Source organism: Anser anser (assembly GCF_964211835.1).
Source record: "Anser anser genome assembly, chromosome: 19".
Lineage (NCBI taxonomy): Eukaryota > Metazoa > Chordata > Aves > Anseriformes > Anatidae > Anser > Anser anser.
The window spans coordinates 568,850-594,537 of record NC_139740.1 but is presented as its reverse complement, the minus strand read 5'-3'; the positions used below and the strand labels follow the sequence as shown (position 1 = coordinate 594,537).

General features: G+C 42.4%; 2 protein-coding genes across 2 annotated transcripts; both read left to right on the top strand.

Moving 5' to 3' along the window:
* Positions 1–3,202: 3,202 nt before the first annotated feature.
* On the top strand, positions 3,203–5,606 carry LOC310883833 (nuclear pore complex protein Nup153-like; the record flags this gene model as incomplete). The annotated part of the gene is made up of 4 exons (XM_083804782.1): positions 3,203–3,460; positions 4,702–4,794; positions 5,033–5,120; positions 5,461–5,606. The coding sequence occupies 4 exons, from the start codon at positions 3,203–3,205 to the stop codon at positions 5,604–5,606; spliced, it is 585 nt and encodes a 194-aa protein (XP_083660908.1).
* Positions 5,607–9,138: 3,532 nt separating this feature from the next.
* LOC310883928 (uncharacterized protein C6orf52) lies at positions 9,139–15,401 on the top strand. The gene is made up of 4 exons (XM_083805017.1): positions 9,139–9,324; positions 13,659–13,854; positions 14,381–14,426; positions 15,245–15,401. The coding sequence occupies exons 2-4, from the start codon at positions 13,795–13,797 to the stop codon at positions 15,379–15,381; spliced, it is 243 nt and encodes an 80-aa protein (XP_083661143.1). The 5' UTR covers positions 9,139–9,324; positions 13,659–13,794; the 3' UTR covers positions 15,382–15,401.
* Positions 15,402–25,688: the final 10,287 nt, after the last annotated feature.

The window sequence follows — 25,688 nt, the reverse complement described above, 5'->3', positions numbered from 1 at the left end:
AGTTGAGTTGGAATACTCAGTAAATCTCTGGCCCACCAATGCTATATATCTATGTGTGTGTGTGTATATATATATATTTTATATCCTGAGTCCAATTGTAGATTAGACTTGCTTGAAGGCTGACAACTGTCTTTGCCCCCTTGAAGCTCACAGGTGTTAACAGAAAGAGGAATATGGGCTGTTACGGGCAAGCGATAGTTGTCTGAATGAAGATCTATTTTGATGTAAGACTTTTTTCAGAATTCTAATGGATTGACAGTTCGGATTAGAGAAAAGTCTGAGCATATGCCTTAGGGATCTTTCTTCCTCTATGCAGTTACAGTGCTAAGCAGGCTGTTGTCAAGTATTTGACAAGTTTAGACCAGTTCTCCTCCTCAGTATTGTGGGAGTTTGACCTGGTGTCTTCCAGTGCGATCTAATGCACTTCTGTACTGACTGACTGATTGGCTGCAAGATAAGCTTTGAGGTCACAGTTTTTCCAGGCATACTTCATTTTCTTGCCATAGTACTTTTGTTAGAGTTATTCCCTATTTCACTTCTGGTTTGGGTTATTTTTTCCCCATTTGCTCTTGGATTAGGATATCTTTCTCGTTTTGAGCTAGGCTTTTTTAAGTACCAGAAAAATGCCTTTGTATGCCTTACAAAAGGGATCTGTATTCATGTCTGAAAAGACTTCTGGAATGTTGGCATACCCAAACACCTCTGCTGTTCCTGCTGATGGCCACATGAAAGCCAGAGCTGCTTCTGAAGCTTAGGCCATATTACCTTGCCACACAAGTCTAAGGCGTCCCTATTCTATCAGAGCTGTTGGCAGTGTTTCCCATGTGTATGTGTGCATATGTGCACTCTTTCTGTATTTTTGTGAGCTGTTCTTTTATATCCCTGCAAAAGATACACGTGCATCGCAGAATCAGAGAACCAGTCCTATTTAAAGGAAGCACTGGAAAATAACAATCTAAATCAGCTCTTCTATTTCAGGTCTTCTGGCTTAGTCATTGTTCCCATGTGAACGGTGCACTTATGTATGTCCTTTTCATTGCTGCTGTTAATAAAGTTTTTCCTATTTAGAACATCAAGTATTTACCAGCGTTTAGCAACTTGTGAGACAGCTTTAGTTTTTTTCTGATCAGCAGGTTTCAATTCTAGGACTAATAACAGCTCTAATATCTTGAAAAAAAAATTTGGCTGGTAAGTTTTTTTTCTCTTGTTTCCCCCAACTTCTGTACTGTCGTGTGCTAGCAATGTGACCAGCTACAAATTCAGTACTGCTGCGTCCAGTGGTCTGTCTTCAGGAGTGAGTAGCGGAGGCGGCAAAATGAGAAGGGAAAGAGGAATACACTATTTATCAAGAGCTGTACAAGAACAGGTAAGTGACTCTTAAATTAATTGCTGTCACTGAGCTTACTGAAGTAACTAGCTAAGTGTGTCAGTTTTATTGCATCATAGTAAATTATAACAATACCGCTTTATTTTTGCATTGTTTTTGTTTTCTTGTGGGTTTCAGAGCAGGCTCCAATTGATTTCCTGTGTTTTAATACCTGAACTTTGCTTATGTAATTTTGAAATTTTTAATTCTCTTACCTTGGAGATTCTTCAAACTATAACATTTCTCGTTAGCAATTGAATGAATGAGTCCTAAGAAGAGAAGTTTTGGTGAAGGTTTGTATAGTTTTTCTACAGGAATGATACTTGAAATGAGTGCCAAGTATAAAAAGAAAAAAAACGCTTAATTTTTGGTTTCATATTTAAGTCATACAGAAAGATACAGGCCAAGAGTGTGAAAAAGAGTAGTAGAAGAGAGCATTCTGCATGTCTGCTAACGATGACTCAGTTTTTGATACTCACCAAACTCATTGTGAGAGAGTTTTTTTCTCATTTTAATAGGAAAAATCTATTCCATAAAACTATGACCATGAATATTCAGATTATTTTTTCTTTTATTGGATGTTATATAAGCTGCCTGTAAGTTAATTTAAGTATTTATGTTAACATTAAGTATTTAATTAATATTAAGTTAATATTAAGTATTTAAGTTAATTTAAGTTTCAAATCATTAAATGGGACTTCTGGATGATGCAATATAAAGAAATCGTAAACACTGTTGTTTATTCCTGTAACACAAATAAAATAATGGTCCAAATATCAAAGGTTCCATAAACTTTTCAAATCAAAACTGTGAAACAGATGTAAGCTACAGGATGCACTGAATATGAGTAGTACCAACTTACATCCCTGCCTAGTCATTTCTAAGTAGATCATGATAGTACTGTACAAATTTCGGTCAGATTTTCTATGCCATTTAAAACATAACTCATCCAATCTTAGTAATCAAATAAAGTAAGTGGCAGGGATGAAAATTGAAGTTGTTAAGAGGCTCTCTTCTGATTTTTATATTTGCATCCTGATACATGGTATAGACTGTATTTACCAGAACACAATCTTCAGTGCTGCTAGTCTGACTTTCTTTGGTGCTTTTTGTGTTTAGTTTGGTTGTTGAACCTACCTGCTTCTTTAAACATTACCTTTTTCCACGTTCACTGCTGTAGTGACTTTAGAAACTTTGGCAGCTATCCTGCCTAATTTTGCAAGAGGAACACTTTCTCACTTGTCTTGAGAGTGTACTCTTAATTGAAGCCATGCGAGGGTAGTTAGAAAGGATGATGCTTCTCTAGAGCTTTGATGACTAAAGTATAGAAAAGAAAGAAAGAAAATGTGATCTGTGCCTCTCTGTTCTGCACAGGTTTTGAGTTAACTTTCAGTGTTCTTGCTGTACAGTTGTTGAATAGAGTATAATGTGGAAGCAGGCCTGCCATAAATTAAAATGACGTGGTAGACAGAGGTGGGGAGATCGGGATTTCTTCTGGAAACTTGCTTTCTCTTAATTTGTATGGATTTTTGTTCTATTTAATTTTGTTAATAAATTGGGTGGGATGGGGTGAGAAAGTAGTATGTCTTGTATAAGAAAAATTAAAATTTGCAACTTTAGGAAGTGGAGGAACCAGTGCTACCGAACATACCCCTACCCATCAGTGCTGCATCGCTGCCTCAGTTCAATTCTAGTTTCGTTGGTAGTAGCGCTGTCTCAGCGTCACCGAGCGCTGTTTCAACAGCAGCAATGAGCACGGCAACTCCAGCAGCTGCGACGGGCATGGCAAATCCATCAGAGGTGGAGGGCATGACAGATCCATCAGAGGTGCAGGGCATGACAGATCCATCGGAGGTGGAGGACTTGACAGATCTATCAGAGGAGGAGGTGGAGGACATGATATATACAACGGCGACGTCGGGCATAACATGTTCAACAGTGCCCTCAGGCTTGACATGTCCAATAATGGCGGCGGGCATGCCATATCTGCTGATGACAAAGGACAAGGCAAAGTCAACAGTGGCAACGACAAGCGTGGCAAATTCAACGGAGGCGGCAGGCATGGCAGATGCAGCAGTGACGGCGGCGGGCAAGGTAAATCTTTATGCTATAAATAATGTTTACAATGAGTATACTGCTTTATTGCGAGTTGACTTTTTCTGTGGTGCTCATGAAACTAACAAATATTAGTTTCTACGCAGCTGAATGAATTGGGGTTGTATGCCAGTTTGGGGAAAAAGGCATAAATGTTTTGATTCTGCTTCTCTCAGTCTTAGAGCCTGCCAACTCCCATTTAACGTGATTGTATAACTGCTTCAAATGCTGTGGAAGTCTGCGGGGGAAAGGGGGTGTGGACTTTATGCCAAGTTATTTATAGTGGTTTGGGCAGGGGTAGAGTTAATTTTCTTCGTAGTAGATGATGCTGTGTTGCAGATTTGTGAGCAAAACAGTGTTGGTAAGGCACTGGTGTTTTAGCTGTTGCTGAGCAGTGCTTACACAGTGAGAAGTCCTTTTCTGTTTCTCACGCTGCCCTGCCAGCGAGGAGGTCGGGGATGCACAAGAGGCTGGGAGGGCACTCAGCCAGGACAGTGGAGCCCAGAGGACCGAAGGGATATTCCACACCATTTAGCATCGTGCTCAGCAATAAATGCTGGGGGAAAGAAGGGGAAGGAGTGGGGAGTATGTACAGGGTTATGGCATTTGTCTTTCCAGGTAGCCATTACATGCGATGAGTCATTAATGCTACCTCAAATTTAACAACTTTACTTCTTTACTTCCGGTTCTTTTCCCTGTTCCACTTGGAGGGAGTGAGCGAGTGGCTGTGTGGTGCTTAGTTGCCTGCAATGGTTAAACCACAACTTTATTTAAGTTATTAAATTAGAGGTAACGTGGTCATATAAGCCTCACATAGAATGAGCCTAGGGTGCAATAATTGGCATATTATTGCAATAAAATAAACATTAATCTGTTCCAGAGTACTTGAAATATTTTTTGTACGGTTTGAAGTAGACAGCTGCTTTAACATGTTGAGGTGTTTGCTGAAGTTCTTGGAGTATCATTGGGCTGAGTTTGCCGTTCTTCAGCTTCCTGGCTTGCTTTTCCGTGCATTTAGACCTAAGTAGCATCTCCAGCTTTTCCTCTCAGTTTCTGGAATTTGGTTTTGAAGATATTGTCCTATACCCACTTGGAAACTTCCCTGTGTTTTATTATTACTTTTATCTGCAAAATAACTCAAACATCAGGTTTTTCGACGTCACTGCGGGACTTCTGTTGGGTAGTGAATTCAAGTAGTTGTTGCTCTTAAATATAAACCTTTAATTCTTTTGAAAATACAGATACAACCAACAAGTACTGTTAGCAGTCCTGAGTTCGCATTTTCATCTCCAGTTGTGAAATCTACTGAGGCAGAAGTGCTACCTACGTCTTCTGTAAGTAAAATAATAAAGGAGCTTGACTTTTTTTCTTAGGCATTTAGTAGGCTGTTGCAGAACACTAAAGCAGAATCTGCCTTGATGGAGAAAAGTATGTAGGCTTCTGGCTTATAATTTGTCATTCAGCATGCATGCTACAAATGTGAAGAGCAGCTTTCAGATTTGGTTTTGTGTGTGCATTCGATTGAAGTTCCTGTGGCTTGAGAATCTGAAAAACCTCTCTTGTTCATAGCAGATTGGGTTTACATTTAGTGTTCCCGTTGTAAAATCGGCAGAACTTTCTGGACCCAGTGGTACTCCAGTGACGCCCTTTCTTACCCTAGGTAACTGAAACTTTAGCACTTCAGATCTGAAGTGCTTATTTTCCTTTTTTTCTTTATTAAATCTTCAATCTGTCCTGTCTGCGCATGCTAGCAATTCCAGGCAGTGTTGGACTTCTGCAGTATTTTTCCAGTGACAGATCTGCTTTTATATTTTTTTTTTGTTTTGTTGCTTTTTGTTTTGCTTGTAATCATAAAGCATTGCAAAGTAAGTAGAATTTGTGAAGATTCTTATGTGAGAAGCATGAAAGCTGGAAATTCTTGTTTCTAACAAAAGTGAGTATAATCTGCTCTAACTAGGTCACATTGTGAAAGCTGTTTTTGTTTTCTTTTGTTTCAAAAGACACCACCACCTCAACCAACATCAACACACAGAAAGAGGAGGTCAAAGATTTTGCTGGTGGTCCCTTCACCACTGCCCACGTCTTAAAGGAAGGAAGCGTCTTAGACGTTCTAAAAAATCCTGGAGAGATAATGAACTCCTTTTAAAAAGATGCTGCAAAAAATACGCTAGCATTTTTTATTAAAAAAAAAACCAACACACGACTTATGGTTAATAGAGTATCTGCTATAAATATGAATGTAGGAGAGCATTACATTAAGCGCTGCGTTTGTTAGGGTGCATCTGCCCCCTTCTATTCTAAGTGGTGTTTGTTGCTGGAAGTAAAACTGCAAGATGAAAAGCAGATGGGTTGCATCTCCTTTACGTGTTAGGATGTAATTGTAAATGAGGTACTAAGAGAATTAGCCAGATAATCGGTGTTTCATTTTAAGTAAATACAATTTGTGGAATTGAAAAGGAAATGTTTGTAAAACTCAACACTCCTGTCCCACCTTCAGCCCAGGTGAAGAAAGAATAGGAAAGAGCTTCAGTTCCAAATACATGGCGAAAGCTGCGAATCTTTGGGCCTTAGCTTACAATGGCTCCTGTGGATTAAAATTTAAACTGCAAACAGAAGTGGAGTGTTTTACGTTAAAAACCCTTTTCTGAATTTTGTTTTTAAGCAATTGCAATTGTTTTCAACAGTTTCATAAAGTGTGTCTGTGGAAAAGATATCTTTTAAGAAAAAGGGCTTTATTGAATTTGATCTTTTCCCAAAAGTCTTCTTCTAACTTACATACTTGTTAAGAAGGCAGCACATTTCTCTGTTGGAAAGAGCTAAGTGAGAGAAAATACATTGTGCATTTTGTTTAAGGAAAGACCTCTGAGTGAAGTGACATTCACTTTCTTTATCGGTTTAAAAGAAGCAGAATCTAAATCCACATTGTTCAAAGACTTCATTTTTGACTAAAAAAAAACCAACAAACCACAAAACAACTATGTTCAAGGTAGATTTACAAGCAACTTGAGCTGCTGTTTAAGATTCATTTCCTTTAGTCTTTCTGTATTAGTAGCTTGTCTTTTCTGTTAAAATTGCCACCTTTTAAATAAGGAGTTGTCCTGTGTCCGATGCATTTTGAAAAAGATTATAGAAAATTAGACAGTTGTTCAATTGTCTTGAGTTTTTATTATTTAATTAATATTCAGCATCTGTGGGAAAATACCGTATGGATTGCTGCTCCGAGTACAAACTTCTGTACAGTTACTGGAGTAGATTTGAGTCATCTGCTACGGAAGGAGGAGCTTTAGAAATTTGATTCGATTGGGCATCGCGTCTTAATCAAATTGTATTATTTCCATTCCACGTTGGACTGTCAGATTTCAGTCAGCTACTGTCTGTTTGTACTTGTATCGACCAGTGAAAATGTTGATTTAAAGCTTGCTTGGAAACAAAGAGTTAAATGAAGCTTTAACGAAATGTTCTGTTGTGACCCAGTGCAGCAGATGAAATTTCATCCGTTTAGATAAGATTTCTGGGGACTTCCTGTTGCGCTCGGTCTGAATGTCTAGTTGTAACCATTGGCACCTGAGTTGAAATTTTTGCCCTCTAGTAAAGTCACTTAGTTACATGTAGTGAGGTGCTGCGCTAACAGGAAGACTTTTTTTTCTTGCTTCCTAGACTTTGGATTGTTGAAAACACGCTCTTCTACGTCTGCACAACCTACAACAAGCACAGTGGTTTATACTAGGCCTGCAATAACAACTTTTTCTGCAGGTAAAGAGACTTCTAAACAAGCATCGTACTGGCAATCTGATACATGTGACCCTTTTCTGCAAAACAAAGACATAAAGGACAAATGTGTAACTTGTCAAGCTACTAAAGCGTCAACAGTTGAGAGTATGAAACAGACAGTAAGTTCAAGTCAATGCGACACCTCAAAGCCAGCAGCGCCCCCAGCAGGGATGCTGGGCTTTGGAGACAAATTCAAAACAGTACCTGGAACGTGGGATTGCGATACATGTCTTGTCCAAAACAAACCGGAAGCTACAAAATGTATAGCATGTGAGACACCAAAACCTGGAACGGGAGTAATGCCTGCTCTGACATGACCAGTGGTCACAGACAGCTCGGTGACAGTGACATCCTCCTCGAGCAGCACTGTCACAACAGCCACTCTGGGCTTTGGAGACAAATTTAAGAAGGCGAAAGGCTCTTGGGACTGTGGAATATGCCTTGTACCAAATAAGACGGAAGATAACAAATGTGTAGCCTGTCAGTCTGAGAAACCAGGTATGGTCCTTTTTTTCCTGTTGTTTCCATCCTAGCCTCTGTGAATCTTGTACAGAATAAAAGTACGTTGCATATATGGAATATTTTAAGCAACACGATTCCCAGGTACGGTTGATGGGTTAGCGGCTGTCTGCAGGATTGGTTTACAGGCACTTCAGAGGTCTCAGCCCAGGTTCCAGCCTGTCGCATAAATTGAACTGATTGTGAAATGTATTAGTACGGAGCTGGATCAATGCAGATACCCCCGGCTTTGCAGCTGGTGAGGGAAGGTGGCTGAAGTGAGTGACTTAATTTAAAAACAACATAGTGATTTTTCACTGGCGAAAATGAGAACTCCATAGAAAGAGTTAAAAATGACTGCGTTTTTCTCTTTCAAAAAATAAGTAAAAAAAATTACAGAATGTGTCCAAAATGCCTCTACTCACCGTTTGTATGTAATTGAGGGGAGATGTGAAGCCAGATTTCAAGACAGTGTAGTCTTAACTAGTCTTAAGCTAAAGCAGAGAGATGCCTATGAAGGTCAGTGGTAGGCTTCAAGAAAGCGAGTGACCCGCTGGGTAACTTCTTCAGGGCAGTACTGGGTTGTTTCCCATTGTGTGTGACCGTAATTGATTTTGAGCGTGGTTGTATTGTTTTTAAAATACGATTCTAATTCTAACTTTGACTCTAAATGTCATTTAACATGCCATTACATCGAAAAACACCTGTGCAAATATATCGTGGAAGAAACAAATTAAGATGGACTAGACCAGGCTTTTGTAATCATCCTGTGCGGTAAGACTGAAATTTCATGAGGTAAGATAATGGATTTCAGACAGAGTTGATTCTCTTGGACTTCCAACCTCTGAGCGGTCAGTCGGCATCTTTGTCTGAGGCTCTTGCCATTGCAAGGAGGAATTTTGGAAATGAGGGGTTTACTGTGACCATGGTGCAGTGAATTGCACGGTTACGTTGCACTTGTCAGGAGGAAGAGCGATGCAAGTAATACTAGGATAAAAGTTTTCTGCGTGTGCCGTGGAAGGGAAGAGCCATTCTTGTCTTTCCGGTTTTGAATTTGAAGCGTTATCTTCTGCTTCTCTCTTAAAAGGCACCTTTTTTTTAAAAGGCACCTGTCAGGCCTCTTTATGGAGGTTACACTGTCATCAACAGCAACAGAAGCTTGTGTGCTGAACAGAGTTGTGTGTTGTTTGGAAGCTTTGAGTTCCACTCTGGTTTTTTTGTTTGTTTGTTTGTTTCTTTGTGGGTTTTTGGTGGCTTTTATTTTTTTCAGGGGCGGGGGGGGGAGTTGCGGAGTAGTTTTGAACATTTCTGTGGGATTTGACAAATCAAATTTAAAAGTTAATGCTCATTTTATAGTTCATGTTCAAACAGGATGGTTAACTGTCTTGTTTGTCTCACAGAGGGTCCAACACCTGTGACCAGTAGCAGTGCATCTGCATTTTCTGCTCCTTCTGGAGAATTTCTGGATTTAGACAAATTCAAGAAGCCTGAAGGAAGCTGGGATTGGGAGACCTGCTTGGTTCAAAACAAAGCAGAGGCCACGAAGTGTGTAGCCTGTGAAAGTGCAAAGCCAAGCACCAAAGCAGAGCTCAAAGGTAATACTTAATGATTAAAACGAGGATGCATATTCTGTGATTTATTTTTTGGTTTGCTCTGATTTTTTTTATTTTCTTACCTGTTAAGCACAATTATTTTTTCCTTTGAGGTGTGGCAAAATTATTCGTTTTTCCTGTAGGAATATTGCCTAGATAACTTCTGTTTCCACACTTTTCCCCAAGAATAAGTTTATCCTTTTTAGAGAAAAGCTTTCATTAATGACGTGCTTGTTCTTTACATGCCCTACACGTTGTTCATTTGGAGTTCAGACTAAAAACATGATCTTTCAAAGAAGTTCGTATACTTTTTAAAGCCAGGTGGTGGGCAGAAAACACAGTTGTGAAAAGTTTTATGTAGAGAGGAAGCATGGGGTTTTCTTGTTTGTTTTACTGTTTGGTGGGTTGTTTGTTAAACAGTTTTGACTGGAAAGATCAGGACTAGAATGTAGTTCAAACCTTCATGTACTGCAGATACACCGTGGGTTACGGACTTGACATTCACTTATTTCTGCAGGTTTTGGTACTGCGACTGCGTCCACAAAATGCTGCCTTGCCATCATTTACATTCGGTGTTCACTCAGAGTGTTCAGGTGCAGAGTCTGCAGCTGCCTCACAGTTTATTTTGGGAAGGACAGAAGAGAAGCAGGATTCTGTCACTACTGCTGCTCCGTTAGTGTTTGGAAAGAAAGCTGACACTGAAGAGTCAAAGACACAGCATCTCAACACTAGGTTTAGACGAAAAATTGCGACACCTTAAGGAACCTGTCCTGCATCTCATTCAAGCACAGAAGTTGCAGTGTCTCAATGCTAGCAGTACAGTTGGTGGTAAAATCTTTAGTAGGGTGAAATAGAGGCCTCACACCTTTCAGAGAAAAAAAGAGATTATTCCCACATACTTGCAACTATGCTGCAGAGTGTACTGCTGTTACTCTAGTGCTACAAAGGTCCAAAAATCACTGAACAGTTATTAGCCAGTTTTGTATTCCTTTAATTTGTTGAAAGACTGCAGTAGAGGATTGAAGTTTTTATTGAGGATCACTGTGTGGAAAAATTCTGATTGTTAAATGTCATTTGTATGACTTAAGAACCGCGTTTTGGAGTACAGAATTCAGTATTAATTCCAGAAGGGGTAAGGGGAAGGACATTAGCTAGTAATCCCGAACAAAAGCAGTGTATAGAGCTATACTGATTTTAATCGCAGTATTCTTACAGTTGGTCTGTTACTGAACAGATATGTTTTGGGGAGATATGGTGGCCAGGGAGGCATGTGTGTTTGTGTGCTTCCTCTTCTAGTTAAGGTTCTGGGGTTTGGTTTTGTCAGGAAAATTCGATGAGGCACCTTGTGTAAAAGGAAATGTTAACCAGCATTTTTCAACACGGTGTAGTCCCTTAAAAGTGTCATAGATGAAAAGAGGCCATAAACGCTGGGGGAAAAAGTTAGTGGGAAACTGAGAGCAGGATCACATTCAGTAGTGAGAGAGCAGCAGCCTAGGCTACAAAAGAAACTGTACCACTGTGCTTTTCAGTGCTCCGTTTAGCAAAGCCATCAAATTGTTGCAGGCAATTGATGTTGTTCTTCTAAGAGCACCTGAAAGATATTTTTGTTTGAAGAGTTCAGAGGTACCGGTTAATACTGGTTCAGATAATTACAGCCAGCTCTTGGTGTTTGTGACCAATAAAGTTTGTGGCTCCAAAAGGAGTGGGTTAGTGCTAACTGATTAACTGCTGTATATGCAGAAATATGGAATCTGATTACTTACGCAGAGAGCACTTAAAATGTATTGTTTTGCTGGCTCTCAGTGAGTTGCATCTTAATGCTACCAAGGAATAAGCTTTTTGCTTCTGGCCCAAGTTTTTTAATTTGGTGAAAGCCTTTTCTGTGCACGTGCACATGCCAGAGAGGTTGCTTAAGTAATAGAAGCTATAGTAGCTGCTATCTTCTGTTTTTTGTAGAAGACAGAAACTGAATTCGTTAGCTTTGTAACTGTTATGCATACTAGAATTGGTTTTCTCCCTTTTGAAAATAGTAGAGGGTATGCCTATGTCAGATTTGGTGAGCAAGGTGATCAGATGAGGGCACTGCAAGACTGCCAGAACGCACCAGGTCTGGGGGGAAAAGGAATCCGGCTGAGCATAGGAATTTCTAAAAGGTAACCAAGGAGTTGTGCATTGATACAGTTATTCTAAATAATCAGATTCTTGTAGCTCTGCCTTTGGAAAGTCTGTGGCCCTTGCTGTAGTGGCTGCACACAGGATGCAGTCTACAAAACCAGAAATGCAGAAGTCCTATGTTTTGACTCCCTGGATTCATCAACCTGCTTCAGGATGGCTGGGGGAATCCAACTGTTAAGTCTAGCCAGACAGCGCAACTTGGGCTTAGCTGCCATTGTAACCAGCCTTGTTTCTCAACAGTAGCAAAGCTGAATGCACTGGTAAATATTTTCAGGTTTGGGCCTGCATAAGGTAGAAGGGACAACAAGTGGTTTTATATGCTAGGGAGTTCTTGTTCTTAGAGCTTTCCCTCTAGTTTGAGAGAAGCACATAACTAGTTTTATAGTGGGTTGACAGGAAAGAAGTGGGGGGGAAAAATGGGAACGCAGGGAGATAGCCAAAGGCGTTATTACTAGAACAGGTTTAGAATGCTATTCTTTGCTTTTCATGAGCTTAGGGCAATGGGGAGTTTAAAGCTTAGCACTTCCTGAGAGGGTTTCTTACTCTACCAGCTCAGTTCTATCACTTATTTAAGGCAATTCAGGTCTCTGAACGGTTAAAGAATTGATACCAAATTTGATGAACTTTGATTCAGGATACTGACAAAACAGGACTTCATATAAACAATTTCAGTATGTTCATGAGGTTAGCTTGTGTGTTCTGTTAAATAGTAAAAAATGACACTTCTGTTTCTGTTTACCTAGCATAATTCTGCAAATGTTGCCTCCTTCTGCTTTAGAATGGAAATGCTCTTCTCCAAGAGAGCACTGTCCAAACTTCTTTGCCAAAATTTTTTGATTAAATTAATATTGTTTTATTTTGAAAACAAGAATAAGCCACAAACATGTTTTCTTGCTTCGGCTATCCAGAAGAACGTCAACAGTATTTTCAGATTTTCCTTCCCTACACAACTGTATGTAGGAAGAGTGCAGTTGGAAGCAGAAGACCTAAGATGATGTATCTTCTGTTTGTTTACTACAGTAACAAGACAATGGATTACCTCTTTATTAGAACTTGTGTAGCTTTGCAGTATTGAAACAAATGTAGGTATTAAAATACACATCAGTAATACGTTTCTGAATGGCTGAGTACCGTGCTCTCTTAGCATTGAAATACCCAGCCATTGGATTAGTTTGTCCCTCATGTTTGCTGAGTTTGGAAGCTATTTCAGAATGCCTTCAGCTTGTATTCTTCCCCAAAAGCATAGAACTCACTTCTCTGCATCCCCAATTCAAGTCAGAGAAACTGGGCACTGCAGACACAGGAGGTCTGCCTGTACAGAATCAGTGAAGACAAGTCTAAACAGCGGATTTTTTTGAATATGCAGCTGGGTTATCTGAATGTTCTTTATGCAGTGTACCTCAGTTTTAGTACAGATAGCACTTATCTTGGTTCTTGTCATTAGTCTGAAGCTGCCCCTGAGAAAATCTTGAAAGGGAAAGTAGTGAAAGCTAATCAGCTGGCCCTTTCTTCTTAAGAACCAGTGTATTTTGTAATTCTCCCACTAATAATAAGGCGTCACGCTGGAGAATCGCGATTGTGTTGTTAAGCAAGACTGACTTCACCTGAGCGGTATAGTTGGCAGCTGTTGAATGTTTAATGGACTTTAAACAAACAAAAAAACTGAGCAGGTGGAGGTAGACATGGCAAACTGACAGGCAGCGTCAGATGCTTCTTTGAAATGGATAATCTGACTCCATTCACTTCTTTCTGGAAATAAGATCTAGTAATTAACCAAACAAAAGATAGAAGGGTTAAGACTGCATCTTTAAAGCAGCTGTGCTTGATAAATGTCTCTGGTCTTAAATCAATCTTTAGCAAAGCACAGAGACTTAGCAGCAGCTTGCTTATGCCAACGCTAAAAATACTTGATGTGTACAGGTAACCATGTCAAGGCTCTGGAGTTAATCCATGAGAACAATTCCTTCTGGTATTGGCAAAGGTGAGGATGCTTGCTTCTATAGAAATGAGGTTTTGAGCTGTGACTTAAGCTGTCACTTAGGTGACTGTTTAGGAAAGCTTCCTTTTAAGCTTTGAAGTATGTAAGCTGACAAATTGTTTAAGTTCAGAACTGGGTTTACAGTCTCTTGTTCTCTGACTGTATGCAACTTCTCATGTTTCAGACTGAAAGCAGAATTGCAGCGGTACCAGTCATACAACCATAATGATTATTGCCAAGATTACCAGAACTACTACTCGCAGAGGAGTTACGATGCTTACGCTGACTACAACTACAGCTCCTATGCTCCCTATGACAGCATGCAAGCTGTTGGAGACTGCTCTTTAGGAGATTCTTTAATGGCTCCAGCTGTTTTTGAGGTAAAGATAGTGCACGCTTGCTGTAAAGAAAATATTTCACAGATAATACGTTGTACAGATTTGTGTGAATCAGCAAAAAGAATCCGAAGTTGAAAACATGCTTTCTGCTTAGTGTGAAGTTAAAAGAGCAGATTCCATTCAGAGGTGTTTGTATTTAAGTGCTTAAATAGTAAATCCATAGAATTAGTGATTTATACACCATTATTTGTTCACGCATACCAAAGAATGGTTTTGACAGCATAATTGCGTACGCTTCTTCTGTTCCTGTTCTTCTGATTTGCTTTGCTTAAAGCAAATTAAACAGTTGTTTTAAGTGGTCTTATCGTGGTCAATGTATTAGTTGTGACCTCCGGAAGTCCCTTCCAACCTGTACTGTAATATTGGCTTTCTTCTAAAAATAAGTAGATAAAATGCCATCTATCCTTGTAGTTGTAGGAAGAAGGAATGGGTTGAGACTGCAGCACTTTGAATCTGTGATGCTTTCTGAAATGAGTTATGATTAAACTTAGCCTTTTCTGTCTTTCAGGAATCTTCAGTTATGACTGCAATCGGTGATGACCTAATTACTGACGGTAATAAGGGTTCTATCATTGTCACTTGAGTTTAGCCATCCTTGTGCCTTTTAACAATACAAGCCAACCTCTACTGGATGAAGAACATCTTGAAAATTCAGCTGAGGTCAAACCTCTGTGGGGTTGATCTGCAATCAGCTGGGGTTTTAAAGCTGATACAGCATACACTGACCGCATCAAGTAAAACGGGACACTGTCAATGCTTCGCAGCAGGTTTCTTGTACCTGTGCCTTCATTCCCATTTGAAAATGGTCTAAGACAGAATTTTGTTCTTTGTATTGGTTCCGCTAAACAGATTTTATATTAGAAACTCAGTAATATGCAAAAGCTTTGTTCTCCACCCTGAGGTAAAAGCTTATGTTGCAGATTCCAAAAGGAGGATTCAGCTTGCACTTACAAATACGGTACAAAACATATTTGTGTCCTGGAAGGTTTGCAAAGTTCCTCACGTGGAGGCATTTTGTGTTAGTGTTTAGAAACTATCCTATGTAACGTGTATTGCCGTAGAAGTGAATTAAATGACTCTTGGGAGGGTTTCATGGCTGATTATCCGTAAACGTTATCTTTACTATCTTAAACATTGTCTTTGTCTTTATCTTGAAAGACAGTTCTAGTCCCAGCCTTCTAATATACAAATTCCCAAAAGTTGGAGCTGTGAGGCTCAAAATTTTAGAGGACTAAATACCTCACTAAAATTAGTAGATCTAATAGCTTATTACACTTAGCTTAAAATACATTTTATTAGCCATTTCACGTGAAGTTTTTTTGTGCGCATGCCTCAGATTTGATACTTGGACTTACCAGGCTTTTATTTTCAGATCCACAGCTCTACTTGGATGTTGATGAAATGAACAGACAATTCACGGAGACAAGCGAAGAACTCTACGATTCACTCATGAATTGTCACTGGCAACCTCTGGATACGATCACTTCTGAAATCCCCTCTGCTATTTAAGTGTCTTCTAGAGCATGACCGTTATGGCCAAAGTGCTAAAACTACATTTCTTCTACATTATTCTAGCTCATAAGTTTTAAAGCACAATGATAGGTTGGGTTTTTTTTGCTATGCTTTTGACAGTTTCTGTAATCTTTTTGTTCATCACTCCCTTCTTGGAGCATCATGAAGTCATGTAAATATTCGAGAAATGTAAAGAGGTAAATGGGGTCTAAAGATAGACTTGCCTGTGTAAATAAAAGATTTGTTTCTGCAAACCTGCCAGCAAGGGATTTTACTTGTACCTGTGTGCAGCACGTTCTCTTCCGGCTTATGGAATTTAACAAGGTAGTAAGGGTATTTCATCTGTCTTTATTTTTATATGGGCATTAGGACACAAGCAAAATCTAGCTTCCCCTTGTTTTCCTGGTTCCTTAGGTAAGCGACAAGCCAAGCCTTTCATGTGCTTGCTTAGACTGGAAGTATGTATGGGAGACACTCACAGGCCTTGCTATGGAAACACCTGTGCCCACTTTTTCCTGCAGGCTGCTGGCTCTAACTGTACTACTGATACATGCTAGGTCAGCTAAAATCGGCTTATAAATAGGGTATGTTAAGCATATGGAAGTGTAGACTTCAACTGCCATAGCTACAAACATCCCGTGGAATGAGGATGATGTCTGCTGGCACTCTCTGCATCAGCATTCAGTTTTCCCTTGCCCTTCTTACTGTTAGACTTCTCAGCTGACGCTTTACAGCGAAGAAATTGCTACAACATAATCCGTGTTCTTAAACCTAAAAAAAAAAAATCTTGGAGAAAACAACTTGCTGGTTTTCCCTCCTTGCTGGCAAGGAGAAAAATAGTCCACCAGGAACAACAAAAAAATCCTAGTAACAGCTCCTTAAGTTATACCCTCTGCTACCCTCTCTGATTGCTCTGGTCTTCCTTCATTCGTGGTAATGAAGTTTTTAAAGCTCTGGTAGAAGGATGACAGCACTCAAGTCAAAGGAGATGAGAGCAATGAGGAAAGCTTTGCTTTAAGCTAGAGCAGTCTTGCGAGTTGCTGCCTTTATGCTGTTCTTATCTTGAAGGGTACAGAGTCTTTTCCAGTCATAGGGACTCCATAACCCTATGAGTATGGAGAAATAGTTGCTAATTAACAGTGTGTATAATAAGTAAGTGAGGCTGGAAACAAAAGAATATTCCTCCAAGAAAAAAAAGGAAGCAGAAATTACTGTACTTAATAGCTGGGGAAGCTGTTAAAGCTAGTTGACACAGTTCTGGTACTGCCGTGTGTGTTTTGGGGGCAACATAAACCATAATTGCTGTGATGGCAGGTAAGAATCCAATTCTTTTTTATGGCTTAGTGTAGTCAGTGAAAGCAGTGGTCCTAAGCTGCATGCTGTTCTTAAATGTAATGCAAATTCTCTTTTGTGACTCCTCAGTACTTCCAGGTTACTTGTAGCTGATCACCAGCAACTGCTTCTGTTAGCTATTAGCTGTTGGGTTTTTGCTAGGAATACTTTCAGTCCTGAATTGAAATGATGACATCCTGAAACAGAAGAGGCTCTTGGAGTATTGTAGGAAGCACATTCTTCCTGGTTCTAGTGCAGGTGTACACGTAGGAGGAGGCAGAAGGCAAAGAACCTCACATAGGTGGAGGGGGTGAGGTGGCATCACAGTTAGAGCTGTTGCAGTTAACTCTTCCCAAAGCATGAAAGCAACGTGGCTGGGAACAGGGATTTGTTGGGTTGCTTCTTTGTGTGAGCCAGGGAGTCTTTTGAGGGGCAGATTAATAAGAATATGACACAAGGTAGAGGTGGAATAGATGAAGCAAAGAATCTGGGTGGGAAAAGGGTTGCTTGTACGTGTCTATGGAATTGTTTCAGGGGACTGAGCTGGGGCAAATTCAAGATAATAGATGCAGCCTCCTTGAATTTGGATGGCAGTGCTGAAGCTTCAAAACCTTACAAGGTTTGATGCCACTTCAATTGTAGTGCATAGCTGTGGTACTTGAGCTCAGAAGTGCAAACTGCACAGGATTTTTTTATCTATTTTCTTCAACGTGAGCAGCAAAACATCTTCCAGGAATGTGCCTGGGTGCTACGCTGCTTTGACACGGCTTGCTTTGCATCACCAAACACAGTAGTTAGGTTGCATCGAGTACTTTGTGGAAACATTCATTGTGTTGTCACCCAGAAATGGGATGCTACAGATGTGTGTTGGCCCGGCAGTATCAGTGCTGGTTTTTGGCCTTTGAGAGGTTGGTCCATAACATGTGACCTGTGTAACGAGAGGCCCACATAGATTGGTGACTTCATTAAGTCTGATGCTGTGGTGGTGTGTGACCCAAGGCCCTGAACGTCAGAAAATCAGGCTGTGGCCACCTATTTTATGCAGACTTTGCCTATTAACAAGGTCTCTACACTGTACGTTAGAGACGTGCGCCTCCTTTTCCGGACTAGATAGTGAAAATACCAGTTTTGTAGTTCAGTGAATGAGATTGGTTGGGCTGTTTGTTCTCCAGAGCTGAAAAATGTTGGGAGTGTATTCTCTTGGAGTCCACAGAAATGAAAATGATGAGAGGAAGAGAACGTTGGTTGCAGCCCGCGTGCTGCTGTTATAAAGTAGTTCTCTGATGTCTTTTTCCCTCTGCTGAGACTTATCAGCCTATCGTCCTTTCCTGTTAGGAGCGCATACCTGGCTTGGGATGGTGTGCGCAGGGCAGATTCTTTACCGTAAGAGCACAGTGAATGCCAGACTTCTTCCTGTACTGCCGTGTTAACCGTGAGTCACAAATTCAGGAAGCAGTGATTGCATCGGAACTGCTAGAATGCTTTGCGGAGTCTTTTTACTGGGTAAACTTCACAGCTGCAGTTACAACTTCCAGCCTGTGTTAGCTGAACACATCGTACTGGTGCCCGCCATCAGTTTGACAAAGATGGGATTGCAGTAGGAACTTGCTTTCTTCCTTCTTTTTAATTAAACAAGTCTTTGAAGCAACTTTTCCAACACCGCCATACTTCACTTCTTCCAGTTATTTTCTGTTTTACTTAGCTGAAATGTTTTTTTTTCTTCCAAGCTTGAGGAAGTTTTCTACAAGAATGTCCCGTAATGATTTCATAAACTCTTTTCGTTGTACCTAGCTGCAACAGAGAGTGGGGGGAAGATTGATCAAATGGTGATGATCGCTGTCATTCTGCTGGACACGCAGATACTTGCCTTTCGTTTTGGCTCATTTTTAATACCAATTAACTTCAGTGCCTAGCGTTAATAGACACCGTTTGACTGCATCGGCAAATGTTTCTGAGTCGTGAGTGTCATTAAAGGCCTGTCACCCTATGGAAATCCTTCTAAATAAGAAAAATGGCATTTAAATAAATAAATAAAGCAGCGTTTGAACTTATGAGCAAACCTAGCGTAGCTGCCTTTGACGCTGATCTGGAGGAGAAAAATCACGTTATCACGCTACTATGGTTGCCTTAATAGGTTTGGTGTACATGAGGGAGGGAAGTATTATGTGATGTTTGCCTAGCTATTACATGGCCGATGCAGGAGGGGTTTTAGTCAGTTCCCTGAGCACGTATTGTTGCAGAAGTCGGTGATTTCACTGCCCAATGTCTGTTATTAAGGGCACGATTCATGTCCCGTTATCGTTTTTATTATTTATTTATGTGTTTATTTTCTGGGGCGGCGATCTGTCACGATGCCCATCGTTCCCCTGCCGTGGGGTAGAATTTAGCGTGACGACTGCTTCCCGGACCAACGGGGCCACGAATCCGGCCTAAAACACTGCTTGTGCGTTGGTTGTCGGCGTGGGGGCTGTTGGTTGTCGGTGCGGGGGTATCGGTTGTCGGTGCGCGGCTTTTCTGACGAGCACTGTGGGCTCGGGGCGCCGTCCCACGCCCGGCGCGGTGCTGCGGCACACCAGCGGTCGGCGCCACGGCGCGGGGAGGCTCTGGAGGTGACTCCTAGCCCCGTGCTTACGGTGGCCGGGCCGGGGTTCATTATGGCGGCCGGGTCCTGAGGGCGGGAGCGGGAGGGCGGCGGGACCGGGACGGGACCGGGGCGGGGCGAGGAACGGGAGCGGCAGCGGGAGGGGGGGGCGCGCGTTCCCGTGAGGGGAGGGGGCGCGCGAGGGAGGGAGGGGGAGGGTGTGAGAAACACTCCGTAGCCAATAACTTGGGCTCAGGCGAGGAGCTCGGCGAAGCAGGAATTTATTCGCGATCGCAGTGGCGGGCGTCCCGTCCGTGCGAGGACTACCGCACACCAAATTTCCCTGGTGTATTGCCAAGCACTTCCCCGTGCAAGGGCTTACCATACACCACATTTCCCGAGACTCTTCCTTTCTCTCCCTTATCTCACGCTTCGTCCGTCTCCGGCCGCGCCCCTCGCGGAGCTGCGGAACCGCGGATCAGGACTCCACACTCGCTCCGTACAAAAGTACGTCTCAATCACACGGCACACAGAGTCTCACCCGACCCCCAAGGCAATACTTCCTATTTCTTACCTTGGTCTGTGCACAGAGTTACCGGATCAATTCTCAAAGCCGGAGTGCCTGCCTTCTTCCCTTCCCCACTCCTTCACGGATCCTGCCTCTTTCATCAGTCTCGGGCCCTCTGTCAGCTCTCCGCAGAACCGCCGCCGTCGATGCACAGGACCGCTGAAATCAGCGGGGCATGCCTTCCTGCTGCTGCGGCGGTGGGGCTCCCCAGTAGGCGACTGGCTCCCGGACGAGCCCCCAAATTGTGAGAAACACTCCGTAGCCAATAACTTGGGCTCAGGCGAGGAGCTCAGCGAAGCAGGAATTTATTCGCGATCGCAGTGGCGGGCGTCCCACGAGCAGGAGCGCCCCTGCTGGTTCCAAAACCCAGTTTATATACTTTTTGATGACGGGACCCTCCCCTGTTTCCCCGCTGAGGGGGTGATCCAGGCTCACAATCTGTCTGATGCTTCCCAGACAATGCATGGCCTTCAGTTGCCGGCCTGTTAAATTTCGAATTTCTTTCGACTTTTTTACTGGTTGAAGCGGTAATGGTTCTTCACTTACCTGACTTGACTCAACACCGTGATTTTCCCCGAATTGTTCTACGGAGTCTGGTTGTCTGCATTTTACAAGGTCGCCTGCTAAGCGTTCTTATCGCTGCAAGCACACCTCGATACCCCATTCCTTACCTTTAAACAACGTAACTCTGCAAAAACAACATTTTTATTCCCACGAGGGGCAGGGCAGGCCCCGCGGCGCGTGGCGGCGGGGGGCGGGGGGGCCCCGTGACGGCACCGAACGCGGGGGGGGGGCGGTATGGCCTCGGGCGGCGCGACCGGTAGCGGCGCGACCGGCAGCGGCATGGCCGGCGGTGGCAGGGCCGGTGGCGGCGGGGCGCCGGGCGGCAGCCCAGGAGCCCGATCAGGAGGAGGAGGAGCAGGAGGAGGAGGAGGAGGAGGAGGAGCGGCCGGCGGCAAGGTGAAGAGGCGGCGCCACCGTTTGGGCGCCGCGAAGCCCCCCTGTGCCAGGAGCAAGCGGGTGAGGAGCGGCCCCCCCACAGCGGGCCCTTCCCCCTCAGCCCACCAGTTACCCCCTTACTTACCCCCTTACCTTACCCGCCCCTTTATCCCCTTAGTTACCCCCTACCCACCTCCTTACCCCCTTAGTTACCCCCTCGACCGCTTAGTTACCCCCTTAGTTACCCCCTCAACGGCTTAGTTACCCCCTTAGTTACCCCCTCAACCGTTTAGTTACCCCCTTAGTTACCCCCTCAGCCCCTTACTAACCCCCTCAGTTACCCCCTCAGCCCCTTACTTACCCCCTTACCTTACCCGCCCCTTTATCCCCTTAGTTACCCCCTACCCACCTCCTTACCCCCTTAGTTACCCCCTCAACGGCTTAGTTACCCCCTTAGTTACCCCCTCAGCCCCTTCCTAACCCCCTCAGTTATCCCCTCAGCCCCTTACTTACCCCCTTACCCCTCTACCCAGCCCATTACCCCCCTCCTCCCCCTCCCCTTCACCCCCAGCCCGCTGCCCTCAGGACCCCCAGTGCCACCCCCAGGGCTTTCCCCGCTCCCTGCACCCCTCCTCAGCCCATCATCAATTCTCTGAACGTTACCTGCCAGGCTTTGCTTCTCGTTTGTGCTGTAGGGTACAGCAGGTTGATGGTGAAAGCGGTCCGTCAATTCGGGGTGTGAAAATCCCCGTGCTGGAGGGGGGACGCGCCGAGATCCCTCCCAGCAGCTCTTTGCTAAGAAATGTCAGGACGCCCAGAGAGATGCTCTGGAGATGCCCTCTGCACATGTTTGTTCAGCCAAAACCTCTCCGCTATTAAATGAGCAACGTAGCTGAGGGGATTGATTATCATATGCAAAACCAAGGGAGCGCTACGCATGGATAGCTGCTCATTTAGGTTTTTATCACTTGCAGAAATGCCAAGTCCCTTATACCACATATTGACAATCAATCTTGTCCATCTAAAGCTGGCCTGGAAGGGCAATGCAAACATTCCCCACGCTTACAGAGCAACCGTTGAAACCTCTGGCTTGAACAGTGCATTAATGTTGAAAGTGCCATAGCTTGCGTGTGCCGACACTGTGTAGCTAACTGATAAACCTTACACGTGGATTGAAAATAATCAGTGGAGATGGTTTTCTAACTTTTCCATTGTCTGTTATCTCTGCGTGTTTTCCAGTAGGTTTATTTAAAGAGTGTGCCAGAGCAAACACGTGCGTGGGGATATCTGGGGGATTCTGCACAGAGAATGGCTGCTGCACATCCAGCGCAGATCAAATTAACAGTAACTTATCGGGGAAGAATTTTAATGATTTGATAAATAGACAAACTGATAGGTGTTACATGTGTGCATTTATTATAGCAGTTAGCTTTGTAACCAGACGAATCGTGCAAATGTTCATAACGTAAAAGGACGAGCTTTGAGCAGATAGCTTGCTTAGAGCATTTGTCAATTAATTTCAGTTTATCTTCAATATCATGTCCACTCTGCAGAAGGTTCTGTGGCTTAATGTTAATTGTCTCTCAGTGATGCAGTTGGGGAGGCACGAAAGCGACCGATGCGATTTTGTGAGGTTATACCTCTGGTTCTGATCCCTACCCCGCTGTTTTTCTCATCCTTCCCCCTACAACTTTAGTCGATAAGTCGATTCTTAGAAATACTTAAATAGATGTGTTTTGTGTGCTTGTGATCCTAATTACAGCCCACCAAAACCTCTGTCTCTTACCATTAAGCTCTGAAGGTGCCTGGGCACTGTAGGCAGTATAGTTAGCAGCTTCAAAGTTCCTGGGAACTAGTCCTGGATCTAATTTACCTTTTTTTTTTCCCCCTGCCTGCAGGAGGGATGATTAGCAGGATGCCTAGCTCATGATTGTCAGCTTTCTGGATATTAATTTTTATTATTAATTTTTATTATTAATTATATTCATTTATATTAATTTATCTTTTATTTAACCGTAGTTCCTGGGGCTTTTGGTCAGGTGGGAATTCTCCGATCGTACCCGATGTATGCCGCAGAGTCAGTCTTCTACAAAATACAGCAACAGCTTTAGAAGGCTCTTGCAAGAGGAGGTGCTGGTGCTATAGCTATAGCTGTGTTTCTTGCAGGACATCTTCTGGGTTAGCCTGACTGTTGAGAGCAGAACTGTTTTTTGTGCGTATAGTCACTGCAATTCAGCATTACTAAAATTGAAAATATTTAGATTCACTGATTTTAATGGGTAGTATGGTCCTGACTGTCGCAGTAGATAATTGCTGAACTTCTGGTTTAGTTGGTTTTCACGGGAGGGTGCGAAGAGGAAGAGTCCTGGAACAAGTCTGTAGGTCAGGAGCTGTTCAGGCGTAGAGTTTCCTGATAGCCTTGCAGATTGACGACCTGCTGGTGAATTTTGGCAGAGGTTTCAAAACTTTGAGCCTTGCCAAGGTCACTTGGAAGTGCAGAAAGTGATAGGTAGTTGTAAATCAATCTTAGGTGAATTTTAGGTTTACCAGAAGTGTAGCGATCCTATGCCAGGGATCAACCTCGTCGTCGTCTTCTGAATATTTGCTGTATAATATCTGTCTTCAAGGTCCGTGGAAGGTGGTATCGCAGCATATGCTGTTGACTGCGTTTCTGTAATTAAACAAGTGTTTTTTCTTTCAAGCAGGGAATAATTAGCAGAATGACAGAAACGGTGAAAAATATTGTACCGGCCTGGCTGCAGAAGTATTTCAATAAGCGTGAGGAGGAGTGTGTAGACAGAAATGAATCTGCAAACCAGGAGGAGACTCCGGTAAACTATCACCACGATTATTCAGATGAAGATACCATAATCGATGAGAGATTCACGCCTGAACCAGCAGGAATTAGTAGACGAGGTATGTGAAAAATCATTTGGAATTCTGGCCATCTGTATTTATTCACTGATTTCTAGTTTTGAATCTGAATTTCAAAAGGAAATTGGAATGAGGGTTTTGACAGAATGAAAGAAACCCAAAAAAAGTCAAAACAACTGTTTGTGAAACCGTCTTAGCTTTAAACTGTATACACAGTTACGAAGCATACATCTTATGCTCTTGGAAGGCATCAGTTAACTTTAGGTACTCTATTAGCCAGGTGCTAAATGCTGAAAATAAGTCATTTGCAAGTGTGCTGGGTTGCATTTTCCATCTTTTAAAAGATATGGAATGAAAATCTGTCTAATTGCCTAAGGCAATTAAAAAAATTAATTTGTTTTGCAGTCTTCGAAACAAAAGACTAGATGCTAGAATGGCAGAGGAAAATTCCGTCTCGTGTCCCGACTTTGTTTGTTTTGTTTTGTTTTTTTTTTGTTTTGGGCTTTGATCAATTTAGTAAAGTTCCTCGTTAACTTGATGGTGAACTGGGGAACTTGTGCACGGATGTGGTTTATGAGATTATTATCCTTAAAATATTCAATAACTTTAAGGTCTACGCGGGGGGAGGGGGTGTCTTTGAAAAGGTATTTGGACCGTTGGCAACGAGGTTTGCAACTCCTTTACCTCATGAAAGATTAATTTGTCTTATATCCAGTGCCCCTCACTGTTCCTGTAGTCCTGTTGTATAAATTTGCATCTATTCTTATTTGAGTTTCTCTTAAATTAGCTGTTTTGGGGAAGTCAGCTTTTAATAAGTGAAGAAGTTTTGTCTGAGCGTGCGTAGGTAACCATAGATAATGTGGAAAGTCAGTTGCTTCTGTTGTTGGCAGAATCAAAAAATAAGGAGGAAATATCTTTGCCTCCAATCTCATCTAATTGTAAACAAGGAGATTGATGGCTTTCTGTGTAGCTGTAGCTTGGGAATGAGTTTGGAGAAAAGAATAGAGAAGGTCTTCGTGACTGAGGAACACATGTTGGCTTTCCTATGTAACTGCGTGAAAGGAGCTTTCAGTAAGAACAGCTGCACTGCAAGCTTGCTAACTCCAGGAGATCAGGAGCAGGTGGACACCCTGGAACCTTTTGCAGCTTATGTTGCTGTCCGTGGGTGTTGCTTACTATGCTTAAGAATAAGATTTTTTTTTTTAATTATTACTACATTTTGAAACCAATGTGTTTCTTCAGTTCTGAGGTATCAGTGTGCTGGAGCCTATATTGGGTGGCCTTCCGCCTGAAGAACTTTCTGTATCTCAAATGGTGCTGTCCTAAAAATCTGCTCATGGTTTGGAGAGCTAATTAGTGGTACTGCAGTGGTTATGAAGATTGAACTAACTAGTTTAAGCTTCAGTTCAAGTATCAAGAGGATAGTGGCTCAAAGTCATTTGAATTGCCCAGATTCCTGGGAGAGACAGTAGGCTTTCATCAGGCAAAATACCCATGAATAGTTCCATTCATTTAGCAAGATAGACTTCAAGGCCACCTATTCCAGGCCACTGGCATTGTTTGCAGACCCTTTGCTTCAAGAGGGAAAAATGCTCGTCTGGTTACTTGGGTCAACATCCTTGTCCCTTGGGTCAAAATCCCAATAGTTAATGGGTAGGAGATGATGTTTTGCCTCTAACGTGAGCTGATATGGAAGAACTTGGGAAAAAAGTACTGCAAACGTTCATTTTCATGTTGTGTATTCAGATTAATGTAACCTTTGTTCCAATATTATGGAAGCTGCAGTGTTATCTGTAATTTACCGTGTAATCTCAAATTTTGTAAAGCTTATTGCAAGCTGTACATGGGAGAAGGAGTATATATGTTTGATTTAGTGAACGGCCAAGTCAGCGTTAGAGCATTTGAGCACGGGGTCAGAATGTGGTGTTGTAAAACCTCATAGTTAACTACTTCTGGATGCAACATTAATACTGTGTATCGCAAGCAGTGTTGTTGTTGTAGCCAGACAGT